This window comes from Podarcis tiliguerta, assembly GCF_965153285.1.
Source record: "Podarcis tiliguerta genome assembly, chromosome: 12".
NCBI classification, from domain to species: domain Eukaryota; kingdom Metazoa; phylum Chordata; class Lepidosauria; order Squamata; family Lacertidae; genus Podarcis; species Podarcis tiliguerta.
In genome coordinates, this window is record NC_139545.1 from 33,691,613 (window position 1) to 33,713,420 (window position 21,808).

A 21,808-nucleotide genomic window follows, 5' to 3' on the forward strand; every position below is an offset into this window, starting at 1 on the left:
AAACTATTCACTACTAAAGCAGCACATGCAACACATTGCCCAATGTGGGCATTTGATCTTCATTTTGTCACGTGCTTCCTATTATGTATTATAACAATGCTGCATTCAGCTTTGGGTGCAAACAGAACCATACATTCATTGGAAAAGGTTCTTATATTAATAAAGTATGCTTTTTGCTAGTTTGCAAATATATTTTACTAAAAGGCATGGAGGGGGGGGAATCAAATAAAATCAAATAAACAAAGAGAATAAATGTGATTGTTAAATAATAGCTAGATATACTACGTGGCTCAGATACACTGCTATCATATCTTAGATTTAAGTGGTAAGCACTAAAATAACAGATACCTACAAATATGTTACATCTGCGCCTGCTTTATAATGTCAATACTGGCACTGTATGCTGAATTCAATTCTACTGTAGTGTCAATAATTTAAGAAAAAAAGTTATATTAACTTTGTTTACAAAATAAAAAACTGCTTTAGATACAAAAATATTATCAAGTACAGCATATAGATAAAAACTTTCCCGTTACCATTTCTGCCAGCATGTAACACACACACACACACACACACACACACACACACGTGTACAGCAAGATTTAAATTCCTTCAGGTTCTTTCATACTTACTGAATAAGGAGGTGTAGGCAAAGAAATTTTTGAAACAACTCTTACTCTATGCTCATTTTTCCTGCGCCTAAAATGAAAAATTGAAGTATTGACAACTACAGAGTTATTTTCATCCAACTCTTCGGTGAAAGGAAAAGGATATGGTAAAGGCACACGAGATTCAACTTCATATGTATCTTCTTCCTCGCTTTTTTCTGACTTCAAGCCACTGAATAGATTTGATGCCCAATATGTACGGTAGGAATCCATTCGAGAATAACGTTGCTGCCTTCGCTCATCAGATAGGGCTATTTGCCTTAGCTATGAAAGGTTTCAATATACTGACAAAAAATTGCAGAGAAGTTCACCAGTTGTCTGACTGCTGCAGAGAGCCAGGAACTATCAGTTCACATCCGGATAAGTAACCCGCAAGTAAGGAGAAGCCCAAGTAAATATCAACTTGAGAAGAAAAGAAAGTGTCAACATTTGCAGACTTCACTGAACTACGACTTTCCCCCTCAGAACCAAACTCGAAAAGGTATTTTAAACAAAAAGAATTAGTAATGTGAGGCAGGCATTCATTGAGGGAACAAGGTATCTTCATTATTAGGCCATGTAACGACAAGCAACAGGCAGTTAATCAATCCATTACAGGAGAAAAAAAAATTGCAGCAGTTGTCAATTGAAAAAACAAAACAAAACACCTGCTACAGTGAGGTCAAAAATACAAAAAGTGGCACACTATTTGGCTTTGATTACTTTCTTGAAAGAATTCTCCTGAAGTTAGATAAAACTTCACCGTGCAAAGTGAAAGCCTCTCTCTCTCTCAATGCCTCTGTTGAGGAAGAGGTCAGGACAATGGGAGTGGCTTAATTTCTTTACTGCAGGTACACAAGCCGATGGAATTTGAATTAGCACACCCACAGTAAACCTTGCCCGACAAGATTCAAAATCCAAGTCAGAGCAGAGAAGCTGTATTCGTAAGGGAATAAAACAATAGCTTCAAGACTAAAAGACTATTTTCAATGCTTTGTAAAAAAGAACATTTCTAAAATACAGTTGCATCTCCAGATCTTTAATGTTGACAGCCTTAAAAACACTCCTAGCAAGGTTTCTCTTTCTATTAGGATCAATGTGCAAGTCCATGAATTAGATGATAGGCCAAATTCATACTGTTTCTAGATTTTTTTGGCACAAAGATCACCTTATCATCACAACATAGTTCCTTTGGAAGTTTAAGGGAGATGAGGGAAGACAGAAAGGAGAATAAGATTTTGATTACATCCTTTGAAGAAACAAGTTGTAAAATGATGCACTTATTGTCCATTAGAAAATAAATATTTCATTTAACTTGCTGGGCATTTTCTACTTGTTCTCTTGCAAGAGAGTCTTGAAAAACTAAGTTGACAAAATTAAACTTGATAGACAGATATGAAATAGAATTGTTGTTGTTGTTTAGTCGTTTCCGACTCTTCGTGACCCCATGGACCTGAGCATGCCAGGCACTCCTGTCTTCCACTGCGTCCCGCAGTTTGATCAAACTCATGTTGGTAGCTTCAAGAACACTGTCCAACCATCTCGTCCTCTGTCATCCCCTTCTCCTTGTGCCCTCAATCTTTCCCAGCATCAGGGTCTTTTCCAGGGAGTCTTCTCTTCTCAGGAGGTGGCCAAAGTATTGGAGCCTCAGCTTCACGGTCTGTCCTTCCAGTGAGCACTCAGGGCTGATTTCCTTAAGAATGGATACGTTTGATCTTCTTGCATGGGACTCTCAAGAGTCTCCTCCAGCACCATAATTCAAAAGCATCAATTTTTCGGCGATCAGCCTTCTTTATGGTCCAGCTCTCACTTACATACATCATTACTGGGAAAACCATAGCTTTAACTATACGGACCTTTGTTGGCAAGGTGATGTCTCTGCTTTTTAAGATGCTGTCTAGGTTTGTCATTGAAATAGAATAGTACATTTCAAATTCAAAGATGTATCTGATCCATTCACCTGTTTCTAAGAGGGATGGAAGAGCTCTCATTTGAGCACTGAGATTCGTTTCAAATGCATTTAACAGACTGAGGCTATAATACTATGATGCAGGTTCCAAGTTCAAATGTGGCACCATTTTGAGGCATGCAAGAAATGTGATTTCTTCGTTGAGCACTAAAACTATGCATGCTACAATCTATTGCTTTTTCCAAAAGTCGTTCTAGGTTTCAGGTTCAAAACTGACCTTTTTGATAGGGACTATTTTTGAAAGGGAAATATTCAGCACTGAAAAACTGGATTCAAACTTGGTGTGCACATTCATGGCACCATTCTAAAAGTTCCAAGTATTTGAGGAAGAGGGAGAAGAGATGGGTAAACACCTAGGTGCAATGACTCAAAATATTGAAGAAAAATGTTGAGATGGAAAGATAAAAGGCTTCCAATAGGATAAGCAGGTTGAAACAATTGCAATGAAACAACGTTCATTGGAACGTTCCGGATGCAAGACCTATTCAATCCTACGATTCACTAGTTTTTAAAATGAAGTATTTTCTTTCTAGGAAAGCCAACACTGAAAAAACTGGATTGCAAATGAAATCCTATTGCAAGTTACACTGGCATACACATATCTTTCTGGAAATAATAAGAATTGTATAAACACTAGTTGAAACTGGGAACAACTGCACATTCCACACTTTGAGGGCACCGATGGTATAGGTCTGAAGGAATCCAATTTACTTCCTCACGCGGAGGTACTAGGCAATGTTTGTGTGCAGCTTCCCTGTACCCAAAGAATTGGCCCTTCAATTAATGGATACACACACCAGCCTATAAGAATTTAAATCCACAGAACGAGAAATATCTGCTCTCCCAAGGAAGGAATGATCAAAGTCATGGCAACCAAAGAAACAACTTTCAAATAATTTGATTTAGCTTATCACAACTTTGAACCGTTTACGTCACTGTCTTAAATACATTTAAACATTTAAATGAAAGAAACCTCTGAAAACATAAGAGACTTCAAAAGATCTGAAAAACTTACCACAATCCCCAAAAAATCATATAATATTGTAGGTGTACCACCACCAGAAGGGGAAATGGAGGTGGAAAATCAATACATCTGGCTCAACAGATAAACAGGTATCAGGGCTATAGATACTTTTTAAAGAGATGCTAATGCTTACTTTTCTAAATCTATCCTACAGTACTATATACTATATAAGGATGTCATCATGCTGTGGTTTCCATGGCCAGCAACAGATGGCTCTGTGAACTACAACGTGAAGAAGGAAAAGCAGTGTTGGCAGTTGAGGATGATGGAAATAGAGATAGGGGCAGCCCACACAAGTGAGTGAACAGGCAGGTGACAGTGCAGGTGAGCAGGTGGCCCAGATGATCAACACAGGTATCAGGTAGCCTAGGCAAGCCACAGAGGAAAACCCAGGGCAGCTCCCCACCAACCATTCAGCTCTGCTGCCACTGCCCACCGCCCACCGATATTGCTGTTTTGGCCTCAGCAGCATTGGAGTAGAGAAGGAAGTAAGCAGAGGCAGGTGGGAACCCCAGGCAGGCCGCTGAGGAACACTCGGGACAGCACAGGGGAGCTGTCGAACAACCATCCTACCACTTCGCTGCTCCTCAACTTCTGCAGCTAAGGCCAAGGCACCCATGTCAGTGTGAGTATAAACAGAGGGTGGGAGGGGTGGGGGTCTAAAGGAGAAAGTGTGGTTGGGATAAGTTGTAAGGAGAAGGGGGAGAGGAGGTTGGGATGAGATGCTAAGGGAGAAGATTTTCAAAACCTATACTGTATCCAATAGTGTTTTGCAACCCATTCCTCAATAATCTACTAAGGATATAATTAAGGAGTGCTACCTGATTGGTGGTTTCGTTTATTGTTTCCAGAAGTTTTTCAACGGCTGCCTGAAGTCGAGAACTGATATTTAAAACCAGCTCTTCATTTTTGGGGTCTACTTCCACTCCAGCAAAGCCATGCTCCGTGAGGTACTGTGAGAGTTCAAGGCCTTCATCTGTGACTTCTGACCACATGCTAGGGCCATCACCTTCTACATCGCTGCCATGATACGAAGATGATGCCTTTTCTACATAAAAATAATAATGATGATAATAATATGAGTAATGGTGTCTTGTAAAGCTTTTTGGTATTAAAAATGGTAAAACAGGTTCATATATATATACAGAATGAATTATGATCAAATAAATAGTACAAATACACATATATAATAATATATGGCCATACTTACACTGTAAAAGCAGGACATCACAGCAACAACAAAAAATACATTTTGCACTAAAAGTTACACAAATAAGGTAGAGAGAATGTTAGCAAGCAGAAACAGGCAATAGAAAAGGAGATACTAACAGAAGAAAAATATTTTTGTAGCATGCTATAGTCTATTCCTCTTGTAGGGGGTACGTAACTGGAAACTAATCTTATTGGCTTCTGTTAGTGTGTCCCAGTTTGGAATAAGCAGCTGCACATTGCAAGCATATAGAATGTAAGCAGACTGCACTTCAGTACCACTTTGAGCCATAACATTCAGATTATGCCCTTAATAAATTACTATTGGGCAATTAAATCAGGGAACTATTCATATCGACATCAGGGTTTGTTTTTGCATTTGTTTGTTTGTTTGTTTGTTTGTTTAAAAAGATATACCAAGCGGGCTGCAATTCTATGGAGGGATATATGGGTTGGGAAAAAATTATTCCTGCTCTCAACTGGCCTGCTTGGGGCCAACTTTATCTCTCCTTAAGTCTCCTCCTGGGAAATCTACTCTCTTAGATTTCCCAGCAAACGAAATATATTGTCTCCACCACTAGTGTAAATTAAAACAAAACAAAACAGCACCCTGCCTCTGTATTTACCCAGTGTTGCCTTTTACTCGGATCTCAGTTTTGATCAGTATTTTCCAGTTTAAAATTAAAATCCACTGTCAGTAATGAAGCCAGCAGCAGCAGTTTTGCAAGAGCTTTCATGTCCAAAGCAGCAAAAAGGAAGTCCTGGTTCAGATGTAAGAGTCATCTTAAATTAATAAACTATGATTTCACGTCATCAATAATAGTCAAGGACTAAAGCACAATTTCTCCATTAGGTTGCAATGCGAACCTGTCATTAAAAGAAGAACTGGAGGCAGCTGGGTAGGAAGAGACAAGAAGGGAACGCACAGGCACACTCTCTCAGGCCTTTAAGGACTGCAGTTTTCTCAGCTCTGTCTGAATTAGGACCATGGCAAGAGGTCTATATAGGAATAATTTTATAGTGCCCTTTCCTCTTTGGTGAACTAGTCAGTATGAACTGAAGTAGGCACCACCAACACATCTTGCTTAGGCTTTCAGAGCCTTGGTGTACCACTTTTTATAACATCCATGAAATATTTTCCTTAATATGAATTACTGTTACATATCTCCTTTTATAGTTTTCATAAGGCCAACGTAAAATTCCGTAAAACTGCAACACTCCATGAACAAAAATAAAATAACATAGTTTTTATATGAATGGAATGAATAGCTGGATGAGTGTCAAGTTTACATTCACATGGCACCTTTCATCTGCACAGGATGTCAAAGCACTTTACATGCCCTGCAGGATTCAAACTCAGAGCCATCAGCGTGCAGTTCCCTTAGGGATTTGCTGGCAAATGTTTTCGGCCAACTCATTGCGCAACATTTAGGATGGATTTGGAGAAAGGAAGAGTTTAAAAACTTTCCAAACCCTTCTTAAAAAAAACAAAAACAAAAACTTTCTACAGACTTAACCGCTCACCCTTTTTACAATATGCAAAGTGTTACTATTCCATCAGGAGGTGAAGGGCCTCCTGGTGTCAAAGCGTATTTACTGCAGGAGCTTTAATATCCTCAGAGTAGAAAGGACCTTTGAGATGCACATCCAGGATACTGTTTGGTCAATGTTAATACATTGGTTAAGGCTGAGTCGGGGGAAGCATAACCCCGTACTGAGCCACCGACACCACTTACGGACGCAACGGATGCTCTTTGAAGTTCACCCATCTTTAAGTACTGACCAGGTAAGAGACCCTGCTTAGCTTCTGACAAATTAGAACCTGGAGTACAGTAAGCAGAGCTACAGAAAAGATACAGTCAATTATAAAGATATATTAGTTACTGCGTATTCTAAGCTATGTGCAAAGTCCAATGGGTATATATTACTCTGGCCCAATCCACAACTTCATTACACTGCATGCCATTGCACAATGCCCCCTTTGACCCAGGAAATAGGGCACCCAAGCTTGCAGCTTTGGCCATGCGTCCTCACTATTAGTCCTTCTGGATAGGGCATTAACTTCAGAAGGTGCATCACAGCATGCCTCAAGTATCTGTAGACCTGAGGAATGGCTGTGGGTTAAGAGTCTAGCAGTGCCATGCAGTTCAGCAAAGCTGACTCCCTTGCCAGTTTAACTCTTGTCTTCCAGCTATATCATGCTTTTCATGGAAAGAGAAATGCACCCTTGTCATTTAGCTTGCAGACTGTAGGTTTGCTTGCTTTTCTAACCCCCCTTAAGTAACATGAGATTTTAAAACTGTTGCTAACCAAAAAAAAACCTTTAAACTTATCCTTGCAGGGAAAATGCATGTAGTTCACATTAATCTACCATACCCTATAATCTAAGTCCTGACAGGAATTTTTTGCTGAGCTTGTATGGCTGGATGTATTGTGCTTTAGTAAGCTACTTTAGAATACAGGATGCTATTTTCATAGAATTACACAGATGTGCAAGAACATTTGAACTTCTTAAGGTCTATGAGGTTTTCATGCATCAAATCAGCAGGTTTTGTGCTGACTTAGCCTTTGTTTTAAGCAGCTCATGTTTTTTCAAGTGTTTATACGTACAATTACGAAGTAAATCTCCCTTATGTATTCCAGTGGCTGAGGGGCTGTGAAAGGATTACAAATATTTTGAAGTTACATTTCTAAAGCCTTGTGTTGGCTCTAGCTATTTATTAACCAAACAGCTCTAATATTGTGATAATTGGTATGGGGGGCAGCTCCTGTGATTAGTCGGGACCCGTTTATGCCCTGTCCTAATGGAAGCTGAGCCAATGGTGGGATGCTCAACTCTGGCCAAGAGCTCATACAATCATGCTTGTTCCTCCATCTGGTACCACACAGTGATGCCAACACAGAGGGGAGAATTATTTCCCTTGGTTCACCTCAGGCTATACTTATGGGGCTGAGATGTAGACTTTGCCTCAGTTTCTGGCAAGCCTATGCAAGTGGAGGCTGAATAGCAACAGGGGAGCGAACGCCTTGGTGTGAACAGGGAAAGTGTCAGTATGATAACAGACCCAAAACAACTTCCCACTCCTCCACAACTTTGCAGTTTGATTCTGGTTGCTATTTCACAGGAGCTGTGAGTCAAGGATGCCATTTTAGGTGGTTCAACACCAGAAGCTACCTTCCATTCCTAACTGTTCATAATGCACAGTCTAATCCGCTGCACTAACAAACATTAAACCCGAATAATGCATGTTGGACGGCCAACTACTCTATTCTTTTTTATACATAATATTTAGCTAATTTGTGGGAGAATAACACTGATTCCAATGAAACTGTGAAGTGTTACAAGCTTTTATCATTCACAAAGGAAAAGCTGAATAGGGACACTGTAAAATAACTGAATCATTGAATGCATCGTGAAGGCTTCAGCAGTCCATGACATAAGCTCTTTATAAATAAGAATGAGTTGCTGGACGTCTTACATTAATGTCACTTCTATTTACATAAGGTATGGTCCCCATATATAAACTATCAAAAATGACCCTTTCTGTGTTGCGTTTGGCGCTCAGACATAGCCAAATACCAAACTTTCCCTTGCCATTCCGTCTATCCTGTTCTTATGCTATCTAAACTTTCCAATTTGTTTACCTGTCACGAATTCAGAATAGTTTTGCAACATATACGTTTTGTCTACTTTCCTCTGGCTTACACATACAGCTTCCCCCTACACCAGTGATGAAGACGGCTGTTTCTTTACCCATCTATAGTTGCTGACCACACCCAAAAGCAATCCTTCCTTGAAGAGTCCAAAAGAAGGCCTTCATTCACACACCCTCTCAAAGAAGCATCTCAATGAGTTACATAAAACCAAACAAAGCATGAAATGACAGATTATGCTAAATATATGATTGCATCTTAAGATCAATTTTTAAGATTAAAGACTTATGTTTTAAATCCGCAATTCCTAATAACTAATGTTTTATATGAGAGGGCATTTTTTTGTATTTTGATGCAGATTTAATTAATCATACATTTTTTGTAAAAGCTTGAGATTTCTCTCTTCCTCTTCAGTAACTTTTATGCTGCTGCCATCTTAACAGCACTACTCGTTTCCTCTTATTCATCCATGCCTCTAGAAAGCAGAGTCATGGCACATTAACCTGGCTAGGCCTGGACATATTCCAAAGTTATTCCAACCTTTATTGAACTAACAGAACTCGACAACAGGGGCAAAGCAACTGCTTCTATACATTTCTGAAGGCCTGGGCCACTCCCACTCCCAACATGATTGACTATCTAAATTTCCAAGCTCTGAATCTTAACTCAGAGATTAAGGGCCAATGGCAGAGGCCCAAATCCTAAATTGTTCTGTGATTGGATATCATGTCTCAAATCAGAACACAGAGGCTCAGAATCCTTAATCCAGACTCAAACTCAAGCAAACACAGACCACTGAATATGTAACAGGCAGCAACACTGGTGTAAGCTCCTCCAGAAAGTCTTAGATTGCTCCTGAACAAAGATTTTTGCATTGATTTGCAATAAATATCAATAGTTAAGAATAATTACAATATGGTTACATAGCAAATGTTTGTGTAGGTGCACCAACACAAATCATGGTAACCTGCATATGACTTATATGCTATGCTTTACTGGTATTTTGCCCAATTTGGGGTCTTCCTAAAAAAAGCTCAACTTTTGGGGTGTCCTAGTTTTACATGGAGGCACTTTCTGCATTGGAATTTTGTCTTATCTGAAAAAGTCTTCAGTTGCAGACCAGATAGCATTCTTGTATAATACCACATGGAGTTCTGTACTATTGCACAAGCACAGTGGTAGATAATTATTTGCAGGCACAGCAAGTCCTTGATTATATAACCATCTCTGACATTAAACCCCCAAATCTACTGGGATTTATTTTTTTAGCTTGGTTGACATACTACACCAAAAGAATAGAGTTGCTTACTAAATTCCAGTCAGCTGTGCTATCTCAATTTATCACCAAATGTGTATTTTGGCCTTACGTATCATTTAAAATTGAGAGGGTATTTTATAGGAACTGATGTTTTTAACTATGTGAGTTCAGCTGACATAGTTGGCCAATTCAAGGAAACAGCATTTAACTTAATATTCCAAACCATTTCTTATAACATATACTGGCTGTGTTTGTCCATCACAATAAACCATGGTTTAGTGTAATAAGCACCAACCACAAGTGTCATGGTCAAGTCACAAGACTCTTTTACTCCTACGTGGCCAGGAGGAATTGGAAGCTTTTACTTGCCTTTTGCTTTTCCTTAACCAAGCTTTGTAATCTGGTGAGACCAACTATGGCTAACATGATTTTTCTAATCTAAAAAAAATATCATTAAATCAGAGTGAATTTATAATTCACACATTAGAGAAACTTAAGGTACACCTAAAACAGCCGTAAATATATATCCACTACTTTAGCATAACTCTTGTTTTAAATTCATTAAGTGTCATGGCACCTACCCTTTGGAATCCGCTCCCCCCCCTCCCTGGTCACATATTAGACATCCAGTCTCTGTTGTCCTTTTGGTGCCTCCAGAAGACCATACTCGTTCAACAAGCCTTTTAAGTGGAGATCCCAGTCTGCATCTGTACTGGAACTATTTTAACTGTTTGCATACATGGAATTGTTTTTAAAAGTTTGTATTGTTTTATACAGAATCATAGTATCATAGAATTATAGAGCTGGGAGGCACCACGAGGATCATCTAGTCTATGCATACTCAACAGGTCGATCAACTATGAGTAGATCACAGTGTCTTGGGAGTTGGAAGTGCCTGATCCAGAGCCTCAGGCTCTACTGAGTGAGCCATGTGATAAGGACATATATGAAATTGTTTTAAATTGTGTGTTTTTTCTCACTTTTTTGTAACAGATTTATTTGTTTTGATAATTGTATATTTTATTCTTATAACTTATCCTAGATCTTGTGACAAAGGGCAAGTAAAATAATAATGATAATGATAATACAAACAAATAGTAAGCAGGGCTCATAATTGGAGCCAAGGATAAAGGCAGTCCCCCTCTCATACTGAGAATGGAAGGTGCAGATTTCTTCATATTTAACTATGATGCACTCTTACTCTTTCTGTTCACAGAATGAACAATTCATTTTTATAATAAAAATTAGAAGCCTTCGTGCTGAAACAGGTAGCGAACAAAATGTCATGTCATTAAATTATATACTCTATAAATCAGTATGACAAGGTTCATCAGTGTTTATTTTTAAATACTGAGACAAGTTAGTACAAGTTTAAGAAGGCAAGTATAGTCTTGTATTTCACTGCACACATTACCTATGCTCCAAAGAGCAGAATTACAACAAATGACTAACTGAGGGCCACCATAGATGAGACATGGGGAGTCCAGGGCTGGAAGTTGTTGTACTACAACTCCTATCAACCACACTAAGCACGACCAGTAGTTAAGATGCTACCAACAACTAGAAGGGGTACCAGGTTGCCTATCCCTGCTCTATGGTAATGTCAAACAACAATCACAAAAGCGTTTCAAAACCATTTGATAAAACAATATACCGTATTGGCCTGAATATAAGCTGCACTTTCCCCCCAAATTCCGACCGTGAAAAATTAAAGTGCGGCTTATATTTGTGACCTTACAAAAAATATCCAGTATGACCTTACAAAAAATATCCAGTATCCAGGAGCGCGGGGCAAACAGCACCAGGAGCCCGAAATCCCCTATCCTCTCCCCCAAGGCTAAAAAGGGAGCAGCTTATATTCAGGTATTGTCTTTTTTTCTTCCCCCCCCCCCTTGACTTTTAAATGTGTGGCTTATATTTGGGTGCAGCTTATATTCGGACCAATACGGTATTAACTACATAATACTGCCTGAGTAAAATGATCCCAAACTAGCTTTTTCTCCTGCATAGACACAATTCTTTTTTTATTTCTCACAAGATTTAATTAAGGCTTTTTCATAATACAATACAATAAAAAACTAACATAAATAAGAACGAAAACAGGAAAAGAAAATAAAGAGAAAGAGAAAAGAAAATGCAGATTTTTTCTCTCAAAGGTAGATCTGCGTCCTACACAGAAAGGGGTGGACCCTCCCAGCTCTCACCTGGGAGCTTCCCCATCTTCTTCCCGTCTCTCATGTTGGGAGATCCTCCCTTCCCTGCCTCTCTCTCTGGGTCATTCACCAACCAACCATCACCTTCATGTTTGTATAATTCCAATAATGTCCCAGATTAGAGGACACCAAGGAAAGCAAAAGAGGAAAAAAGAGAGAAGGAAGGATATAAAAAAGAATAGAAGAAAAAACGGGGAAAGGAAAAAAGAAAAATCGATAAAAAGGACTTCTGATGTTCCGTCTGTCAGTTATATACATAAAAAATATAAAATATTCACTCTAGGATGACATCCTGCTTTTCTACCTTCTGCTAGGCAATACGTCCCCAATCTTCAGTCCCAAATGTCTCAGGTTCATGCATTTTGTCTTCTACACAAAACGTAATTATTATTAACAAATGACAGCAATATTTTTTCTCCACTAACTTCAACAACCATTCATCCATACTAAGCAATACTAAACATTTTCTTCTTTATTCACACAAGAGTCTCCCCACTGTAGTCAGACTACAGAGATACAATTCAAGCACTAATTTGCCTTTGAAAATCTAGATAATGTTCCATTCATTCCTCTGTTGTCACAAGCATCTGTTTGCAGTGATTTCTGGTTAGAGACAAGCATGCAACCTCAGCATTACTTACACCGTACTCTCTGAGTCTTAGCTTCCAGTGGTACCAACAAGGTGAACTGCAAAGTCTTTGCAGTTTCACAATCATTGTCCTTAGAGTAGTAGCTATGAAAAGCAGCGGAGGAAAGGGGTGGGTAGAAACTATCTAACACTTATTCTGTTCCTCAGTCCAGAGAAAGAAATCTGCTGGGGCGTCCTGTCAGGTTAATTAAGCAAAACAACGGTTGAAACAAATGCAACACACTTAAGAGGCCTTGGAGGTGGCTGGAAGCCATCACTGACCTGCTATGGCAGGGGTCGGCAACCTGAGGCCCATGGGCCACAAGCAGCCCACGGGGGTCGTTTAACCAGCCCCCAAGCCTCCCCTGAACCAAGCCACCCGCTTGTCGAGTCCCCGCGTGCTGTGCTAAACTGGCACAGCACAGCGCAGGGACTCGCTTCTGCGGCGCTGGAAATCGTGTCTGCGCAGATGCCGGAAATCGTGCGCGCGTGATCCAGCCCATGGGGTAATCTCCGCTGGAGTGAACTGGCCCAGGCGAGGTAAACCTTGCCGACCCCTGTGCTATGGGGTTAGGAAAAGGGGAGGGAGAGACACAGGCAGGTAAAATAGATAATGGAGAGATTCCTACTCTTCCTCCCAACCCCACCCTACCAAAAAAAAATCTTGCAGACCTAAATCTGCCTAAATCTACCTACTCAAACTCTCATACCAAACATATACAGTTCTTCTCAATGCAACACCAATCAAAAATACAGAGTCACCCCATCTCCAAACACTATGTACAAGGAAAGCTGGTCAGCCTGGGGTTTTTGAGGAAAATGAAACTGAATCCTCACAAATGTGTTAGAGCCTTCTCTGAAAAACTTTCCATGTCACCCTCTTCCAATGTCCTAGTATCCTTTTTCTTTTTTAAAAAAAGGCTTTTGAGTTTTTCTTCTTGATTACACAATCTCTTCCCACACTTCCTTTCTTGGTCTCTTTCAAGTGGCCCTATTGATATATCCCCAGAGGCACTAGGTCAGTCTGCCACTAGGAAACCAGGCACAATGTGCAAATCTCCAATCACCATTCTGCCACATGAGCAAGCAGACCACACTGAGTGGAGAGAAGAAGGAAAAACAACAGAGCAAAAGACAGCATGATCTTTCTCGTTAGCACAGGAAGACCAAATAATGTAGAAATGCCATAGAACAGAGATAATGTTAACAACAAGAGAACCCCAAAGCAATTTGCAAACACCTAAACTTCAAGAGGACTGCTGCATACCTCAGGAGTAAGATTCATACATTTAGCTGGCAACCTCCAGTCTACCTATTCCACAGCAGTCCCAGGCTTTTAAAAAGGCTATTAAATAGGGAAAAAACCTCTGGGAATTGCTTCATTGGCATTTTTCATAAGTCCTATTTCACCGTAATTTGTAAATCTCATTGGCATGAGTTACATAGAAAACATTTAATTAAAATTGTAAGACGTTTTAGCTTCAATATTCGGCAGCCAAGCATTCAAGTTCATTTCCAGAAGCATTTTTTCAACACACTTCACTTTATTTCAGTAATAATGTAGGTAGGAACATTTCCTTAGTGGCCCTGTAAAAGCACTCATAATGTAAAACTAAGAATGAGGTAAGACCGCTGGTCAACATATTACAGTGTTCCATCTCTGACAATGCTCACACAAGAAATTTTAATGAAGTGTAACAAAGGATACTCTATTGCTTAACATTAACTCCCAATATCTGTATGTTTACAGTACCACAGTAAATATAGACAAGGATACATGTTCTAAAGTTCTAAGACCTACTGGTGCTCCCATCTTCTGGTAATGTGTGTGCTTGTTTTATTTTGACTGTATGATTAGCCATTACTAAGGTCTAATTTGGTTGCAGTATTGTTAATTATGGTTAAGCGACTGGGAGTGTGCTATGACCTGGAACACTCCCTCTTCTGCACAAATTATTCCCTTTCTTCCATGGTCTTGTTAACTAGCATTTAGTGTTATGTCTAAAATTAGTCATGGTAGTTTCAAGCACTGGTAATCAGGAATGACTAATCATCTGATGCCCAAATATACATTCAGTTTTCTATTTTATTTATTTATTTATTTATTGCTAATTCAACAAGGAAGTATGTGGAGAACCTCACTGATGCAGAAATATCATCTTTACAATGGAATGGAATAGGTCAAGAAACTGTGATAAGCCAGGTTGCCATATTAACGGATGAACATAATGTCCTGTCTACTTGAAACTAAGCTGAGCAAATGAAGCTCTCCACACAAAATTTGAGATTGCTGCTGCTTACAGAAGAGACACATTGGAGTCATAGCTGTCAACTTTTCTTGCAAGGAATCCTATTTGGAATAAGGGAATTTCCCTTAAAAAGGGGGGAAAGTTGACAGCTATGATTGGAGTTGTCATCAAGCTTGTACTAAGATGTAGTTGTTGCCTGATACCAGTTAATTGTCTACCTGCTGCAGAATTAAAAATGTTGAGTGTCAATCAACATATTGTTCAAGCACACTACTTCAAACACACACACACACACACACACACACACACACAAATTTTCTGCCAAATATCAATATTCTCACAGCAGGGTAATGGGTTTTGTTTATTCAGCTCCCTGTCTTTGTCTGGGACCTACAAAAGCACATCCTTCAACGTAGAGCTGTGTTCTACATCCCCAGTTGGTGGCAGTGATGCTTCTGAATACCAGCTGCTGGAAACCACAGAAGGGGAGAATGCTCTTGTGTTTGCATCCTGTTGTGGATTTCCCACAGGCTTTTGGCTGGCCATTGTGAGTAGAAGATACTGGAAGAGATGGACTACTGGCCTGAACCAGCAAGATACAATTAAGTTCTTAGAAATTTACATCCCATGGAACCAATGGCATCATGGAGCCCACTCCATTCCATGGAAAATATCCAATTAAAGCCCTAAACTATATAAATCCAAACTCAGTTTTCGGTTTCTCATTACAGAATTAGTTTTAGAGCCAAATTTTAGAGTTCCCTTCACACACCTGTTGTTGTCAGTACAGATTCCAAATAGCTTCCACATAAAAGCAACAGAGAGCATGGCCTCATTGCAAGTACCTGCTTCGTATGCCACACAGATGCTTGGTTTTGTGGAATCCTCAGCTCTGGTCTCCCATGCAAGACTTTTAAAAGGCAACTGACATTTAGATGAGTGATCCAGAAGTCCTACAACATGGCGGCCAATTGTTTCTTCTACAGCTACAGTCGTCTTCACGACTTCCAACAGAATCTTCAACAGTCTGTTATTGGCTTTCTGCAAGGCACATCTGGAAACAGAAAACGGAAAGCGAACTCAATCAAAATTTGTGCATTGAGAATTACACGTTACACAACGGTAACAAAAATACTAGATGCAGGGCTTAAAGCTGCAGACAAAACTTAACGAAATCCAAATAAGCAACAAACGGTAGAAAGTTGAGCGACTGGCATATTAACTCAAACTGAACCAAATACCACTTACTACCACATGAATAAAGTTAATGACTCAAAGCCATGGATAAGGGAACAGCAGAATGACTCCCCCAGGTAGTGTAATAAGCAAAAGGGTTTACTAGCATACTCAATGTTTCCAACTCCCAAAGAGAACAGGATGTTGGATGAGATGAAACTTTGATCTGATCCAGGAGGGCTCTTACCAGTATTTTGATGGCTAAAAAAAAAATATTTTCTGTTGCTTGATCCTGTGTATATTAAGTTCCCCTATGTTAAATGGAGCCTACCCCAAATAATCATGCATAGAACTGATCTTTTGAGCACCAACTTATGCATGTTTAAGAGATTTTTGGGGCACTTTTGGGGACATGTTTGCTCAGAACCAAGGCCCCATCTGCACTATACATTTAAAGTAACATTACACCAGTTTAAAATAGTCCCAGCTTCTCCTAAAGAACCATGAGAACTGTAGTTCAAGGGTTCTGTGAGTTCCTCGGGAAGAGGGATTGACTTTTAAACCACTTTGAGAATTGTGCAGATAAAAGCACAAGCGACATTACATGGTTCTTTTTATTGTAATCACACAGCTTGTATCTGTCATCCAGCAAAATCACTGTTACGAAAAACCAAACTGTAAATGTAGGTTAGAATAAATGTATAATAATATCATGGAGCTTAATGTATATGGACAAATCAGTTTCACATATAGAACACAGCCATAGTTGTGGCACAAGGCACTAACGATCACTACAAATTCCAGTGATAATACGGCTACTTATTTAATTCAGTAATTAAATTTTAACACCCCACCCTGAGTTTTTAATGTGTAAGCATTCAAAGTAAAAAGAGACGAGGATCCAATCCAGGCTCATTTTAGTCAAGCAATGCCTTGAGATGAAAACATCTACAGATCTGTATTCACATTACATAGCTTGACTGCTAGCAAAGTGCTAACATATCATTGACATTGACCTATCAGCCTCAAAGTTATGCAATTTCTTCCAGCTGTTAGCATAAAGTTTCTCAGGCTGAAATATCTCAGTCTTCTTAACAGCATACCTTTCTTTGGAAAGGATATCCGGAGAAGTTTCTTCATGCTTTCCTTCGCCTTCACCTTCACCAATTTCCTCTTTGGATTCATTTTGACTTACATTTTCACCCTGGGTAAGTTTTGGCAATGGCAGAGAGGAAAAAAGATACAAAAATCCCGTCATATTGGAATCAGCACGCTTTTCTGCTTCACAGTCATGTTATGAAAACGGGAGGGGGAAAACCCCCACACCATAATCCACAAGCTTTATATAGATTTAAGTAATAGTTAACTATCCTGTTATCAGATACCTCAAGCTACAGATTGAAACAGTTTAGTCACAGCCTATAAGAATCAAGTTTGTTGTGCTAAGTAAACAGTTTCATAGTTCCTTGTTGGGCGTTACTACAGCAACATTAAAATTAGAGTTTGCTTTCAATATCATGTCAGCTGCCTATGCCCCACCTTCTTATTTAATCAAACCCCATTTAAGTAAATCTGACACCTAATAGGAAAATGTCCTGTGTTGAAAAGAACAACAATAGCAAGGCTACTTCATTTACATTCCGCAGCTTCTAAAGACAGCCAAAGTCTACACTACCTGTGTCTGAGTACCACTGTTTTTTAGCTCACAGGGTAGCTTCTCTCTCCCTGCCAGGAGCTGCTCCTTTAGTGATTCTAGTTCCTCTAAAAGCATTTGTTCTCTTTCTGTGATGATGCTTTCACTATCCAGTGTGTCACTCTAAAAAAAGAAGAAGAGCACACCACTAACATATTAGAAATACCACAAAAGGAATCAGATATATACTGTATCTGACAATCGTAAGGCTGGGTCCCAGATATGACACCGTTAAAAATTCTGTTCACTTTGGTCACAGGATTAAAGAGAAAACCAGTCTAAAATTAGGACACTAAGATAAACAGTTCAGTAGTGTGTGTGTGTGTGTGTGCACACACACACACACACACACACAAATATTTTTATGTGTATATGGGTTGGCTCTGGACTTGCATTCATGGAAGGAACGGAGACCCAGCAGACACTCTTAGCTGCAGGAGGACCACAGTGATTTTTGCCCATTATTCCTTTCCCTTGCATCCACCTTCTATGCTGTTCTTGAGGGTTCTGTAGCCCTCTGGAATAGCTTTCCAGGTGGCTGCAAGGGCAAAAGAGAAATGGGGGGGGACCCAGCTCCCCTTCCTCTATGCAAATAAAACTCCACCGCAAGTCTGGATAGAATCCCTCTCTCTCTCTCTCTCTCTCGTCTTTCTTTCTTTCTCTCGCTCTCTCTCTGTGTGTACATACACAAAGTTTTTAACATATATTGGCAAACAAAATGTATCCATTCTGCTTAATCAATTCTGCCATAAGATTGACACAAACACCCCTTTATTTGCATTCTTTATGGGTGGTATTATTTAATCTCAGGCAAAACGTAGAACCTTTTCATTCTCATATCAAAGACATCTATATAATTTCTGTTCATGGGTTGCCTAGAGAGAGCTAAATCATGAGCCTGGATTCGGATGACAAACTAAACCAAATCATCACTTAGGTTCAGTACAGTGCAGCAGCAGCAGAACTGATGCTTGTAAAAGGCAAGGACCACTGTTCAATTCATGAAATATCCCCAAGGCTCTTTGGGTTTATGAGAATTGCCAATACCGCATTGGTAGTGACAAGAAAGCTACTCAATTTATCTGTATTTTTTTTTATTAAAAAAAGTAATAAAGGAAATTTCAAGCCAAACAAGTGAAAAATGTATCCTTCACACAATATGCATCTAGATTCAGGTAGGTAGCCGTGTTGGTCTGAAGCAGTCGAAATAAATTTAGAAATTTAAATTTTTTCCAGTAGCATATTCTTTAGATACCATCTGAAGAAGTGTGCATGCACACAAAAGCTTAAACCCAGAACAAATTTAGTTAGTCTCCAAAGTGCTACTGGATAATTTTTTAATTTATTTTGACAATATGCATCTGTTTGTGCATGTCATAAGTCTTATAGAAAACCATGGGCAGGGGAGGGTGGTTTTTTGGGTTTTTTTGCCCATATTTCCAGATCTTTCCTGTCTCAGGGCTCACATTACCTCTGCTAATTGTACTTTAAGCCTATCAAGCTCTGCTAGGAGGATCTCTTGGTTTTCTTTCTGCAGCTCCATCTGCTTCATGTGACCCTGTTTCAATATTTCTGTAGCCTGCTGATGTTCCTGATGCTGACGGACAAGCTCTTGACGCATATCTTCCAAACGCTCTTCATACAATGATCTCTGATTTGAAGATACTATGCTGGAGGTTGAAACTTCATTTTGAATCTGTATTTTTTGTTGGCAAGTATTAAAAATGGCATGAGTTCCATGAAGTAAAATTTTTACCTTACATAGATACAGCTTTACATGTATACCACCAAATACACGAGCCTATTAGTGAGAAACATCAGATTTTAAAACTCAAGAAGTTTAAAGCCATGCATCACTAATAAGAACATTTATGGTAATAAAATGTTATTTACAGTGCAGTCCTATAGATATATACTCAAAGTAGGCACCATCAAGTTCAAGAAAACCTACTCCAAAATAAGCGTAAAGGATTGCAACCTTAGTGAATTAGTCTTTTATGTCCTTTTTCACATTATTGTGTTTGAACCAGGCTTTCTCAACCTCGGCCCTCCAGATGCTCTGAGACTACAATTCCCAGCATCCCTGACCACTGGTCCTGCTAGCTAGGGATCATGGGAGTTGTAGGCCAAAAACATCTGGAGGGCCAAAGTTGAGGAAGCCTGCTTTGAACTATACAAGCTGAATATCAACCCCCACAATTACAGGGTACCCACCCTACCCCCATTCTCAAGCATTATTGCATACTGCATAACAGAATGAGTGGTTTGCTAACCATGCACCGGGAACAAAGAAAATTCACCAAATTATGATTTTCAAAGTAATTTTTTTGAAATATATTTGACTGTATTTACCAGAGATGAATTCTGCATAAGCTCTCTATCATTTAAGGAAGAGATTGTTGAATCAAAGTTGTGTAACCCAAATGTTTTAGCAGGCTTAACATCTGGTTGAAATTGTCCTTCAAGTGATGAAATTTCACCACATTCTTCACTGATCTCTCTGCTAAGTGATTTGGATTCTTCATAATTAGGCATCGAAATGAGAAGAGAAGCACTATCGAATTTTTCAAGACATTCCTTTCTAGTGAAATTATTTTCTTGCTGAGTTTCTATTGGTACTACCGATAACATTTCTTCTTCCTTTAGATTTGCAATCCTTGCTAGTTCATTTTTCTGTGCAAACTCAACGCTCATGGTTACCACCACCTTAATAAATAACAAATTGAGAGTGAGAGAAAGAGAGGAGCTACTTTAGATTTCCATATAGATCAATGAATGATACATTCCCTCCACCAGTGACAGCGTAAAATTAAGCTTGCATTATACACATTATAACAAGTATTCAACAAAACAAATGATTTTTATTTTTAATCATTTGTAACATTTGATAAATGGCAGAAATATACATGGGTTAACAGGAATTAGCTAAAGGGATGTTGAAATAGTACAACGGGCAATATCTATATAAGGACTTGCTTATAAGGCAAAACATACTCCTCAAAGTATTCCACAATACACACAGCACTGACAGGAGTACTTCTTGACTCAGTTCAGTTTATACCAAACCATGATTTGTGCTAACCATAGTTAAGAAGCCAAGCTACAGTCTGAATCAGGTCTGGAGAAAGTTTTCCAGACCATGAGATGCATTTCCTCACGGACAACTTGTAGGGCACAGGAAATCACATGCCAATGGTCAGCTGACACAGAGGCAAATCTGGGTGAAGTAATGGAGGTACTCTTATGTCTGGACATTTGGCTATATTTCAGCCACCCAAAAACCAGAGGTTTCTACACTCCATCACCCACTACCATCACTCCTTCCTTCATCTAGGCATCACAGATCAAGGAGACATTCAAGCTAGGCAAAAGGCTGTGATGAGAGTGCAGGGCCGATGAGGCGTATGGCCCTGGGAGACTCTCAAGTGTGGAACAGAAAGGCTTGAAGGGATTCATTTGACAACCCAAACCCCAGCCTTAGGTTCCCCAACCCTGTTTTAAACTACCACATAAATGATGCTTTACACTGTTTGCCAGTCTTGTTTGCTCAGCACTCCTGTATTTACAGGCAGTTGGCTCTCTGGTTGGCCTATATACACTGTCTGTCAGTTTAGATGTAATGCCAAACTATAGTAAACCTTCCTTAACCATGTTTTGGCATGATCCTGAATTAAGCCCCAATATATTGCCCAAGAAAGATGGTACCTTTGCTACTTCTTGTAGTAATTTTTCTTGGTACTGTTCTTCCAGAAATTCAGTAACAGCAATGTCATTAGTGAGCTATATATACATTAAAAAAACAAACAAACAGAAACAGGAGATGTATTCATTTTTAAAGATTTTTTAAAAAAACAAACAGAAAATCACTTTTGACTATTCTAAAAGGTTAACTGTACATATTATAAGCTATGCCTTCAGCGTGAAGCAAGGTGATGGCTAGGCATAGACTTTCAAAGTATACAACACTGATTTCTACAAGTAATATAATAGCAGCTCTTTTACTGGCTAAAGCACAGGTTTTTGTAGGGGCTCAGCAGTGACTCATCCTGCATCTCATATTGTAAGTAATAACAGCCCATACCACAAAG

At 39.3% G+C, this 21,808-nt stretch overlaps 1 protein-coding gene across 39 annotated transcripts in view; it reads right to left on the reverse strand.

Moving 5' to 3' along the window:
• The window catches only part of AKAP9 (A-kinase anchoring protein 9), a 103,769-nt gene that overhangs the window by 40,752 nt on the left and 41,209 nt on the right, over positions 1 to 21,808 (reverse strand). For 17 of the 39 annotated variants that reach the window (XM_083405592.1, XM_083405588.1, XM_083405582.1 and 14 more), the window contains 7 exons: positions 21,426 to 21,500; positions 20,073 to 20,426; positions 19,192 to 19,416; positions 17,703 to 17,843; positions 17,131 to 17,231; positions 15,697 to 15,905; positions 4,462 to 4,688 (listed from right to left, as the gene is read on the reverse strand). In XM_083405592.1, the coding sequence (XP_083261718.1) occupies positions 4,462 to 4,688; positions 15,697 to 15,905; positions 17,131 to 17,231; positions 17,703 to 17,843; positions 19,192 to 19,416; positions 20,073 to 20,426; positions 21,426 to 21,500 (1,332 nt within the window). The remainder of the gene's footprint in view (positions 1 to 4,461; positions 4,689 to 15,696; positions 15,906 to 17,130; positions 17,232 to 17,702; positions 17,844 to 19,191; positions 19,417 to 20,072; positions 20,427 to 21,425; positions 21,501 to 21,808) is intronic. The other 22 variants (XM_083405594.1, XM_083405585.1, XM_083405572.1 and 19 more) reach the window with 3 other exon arrangements.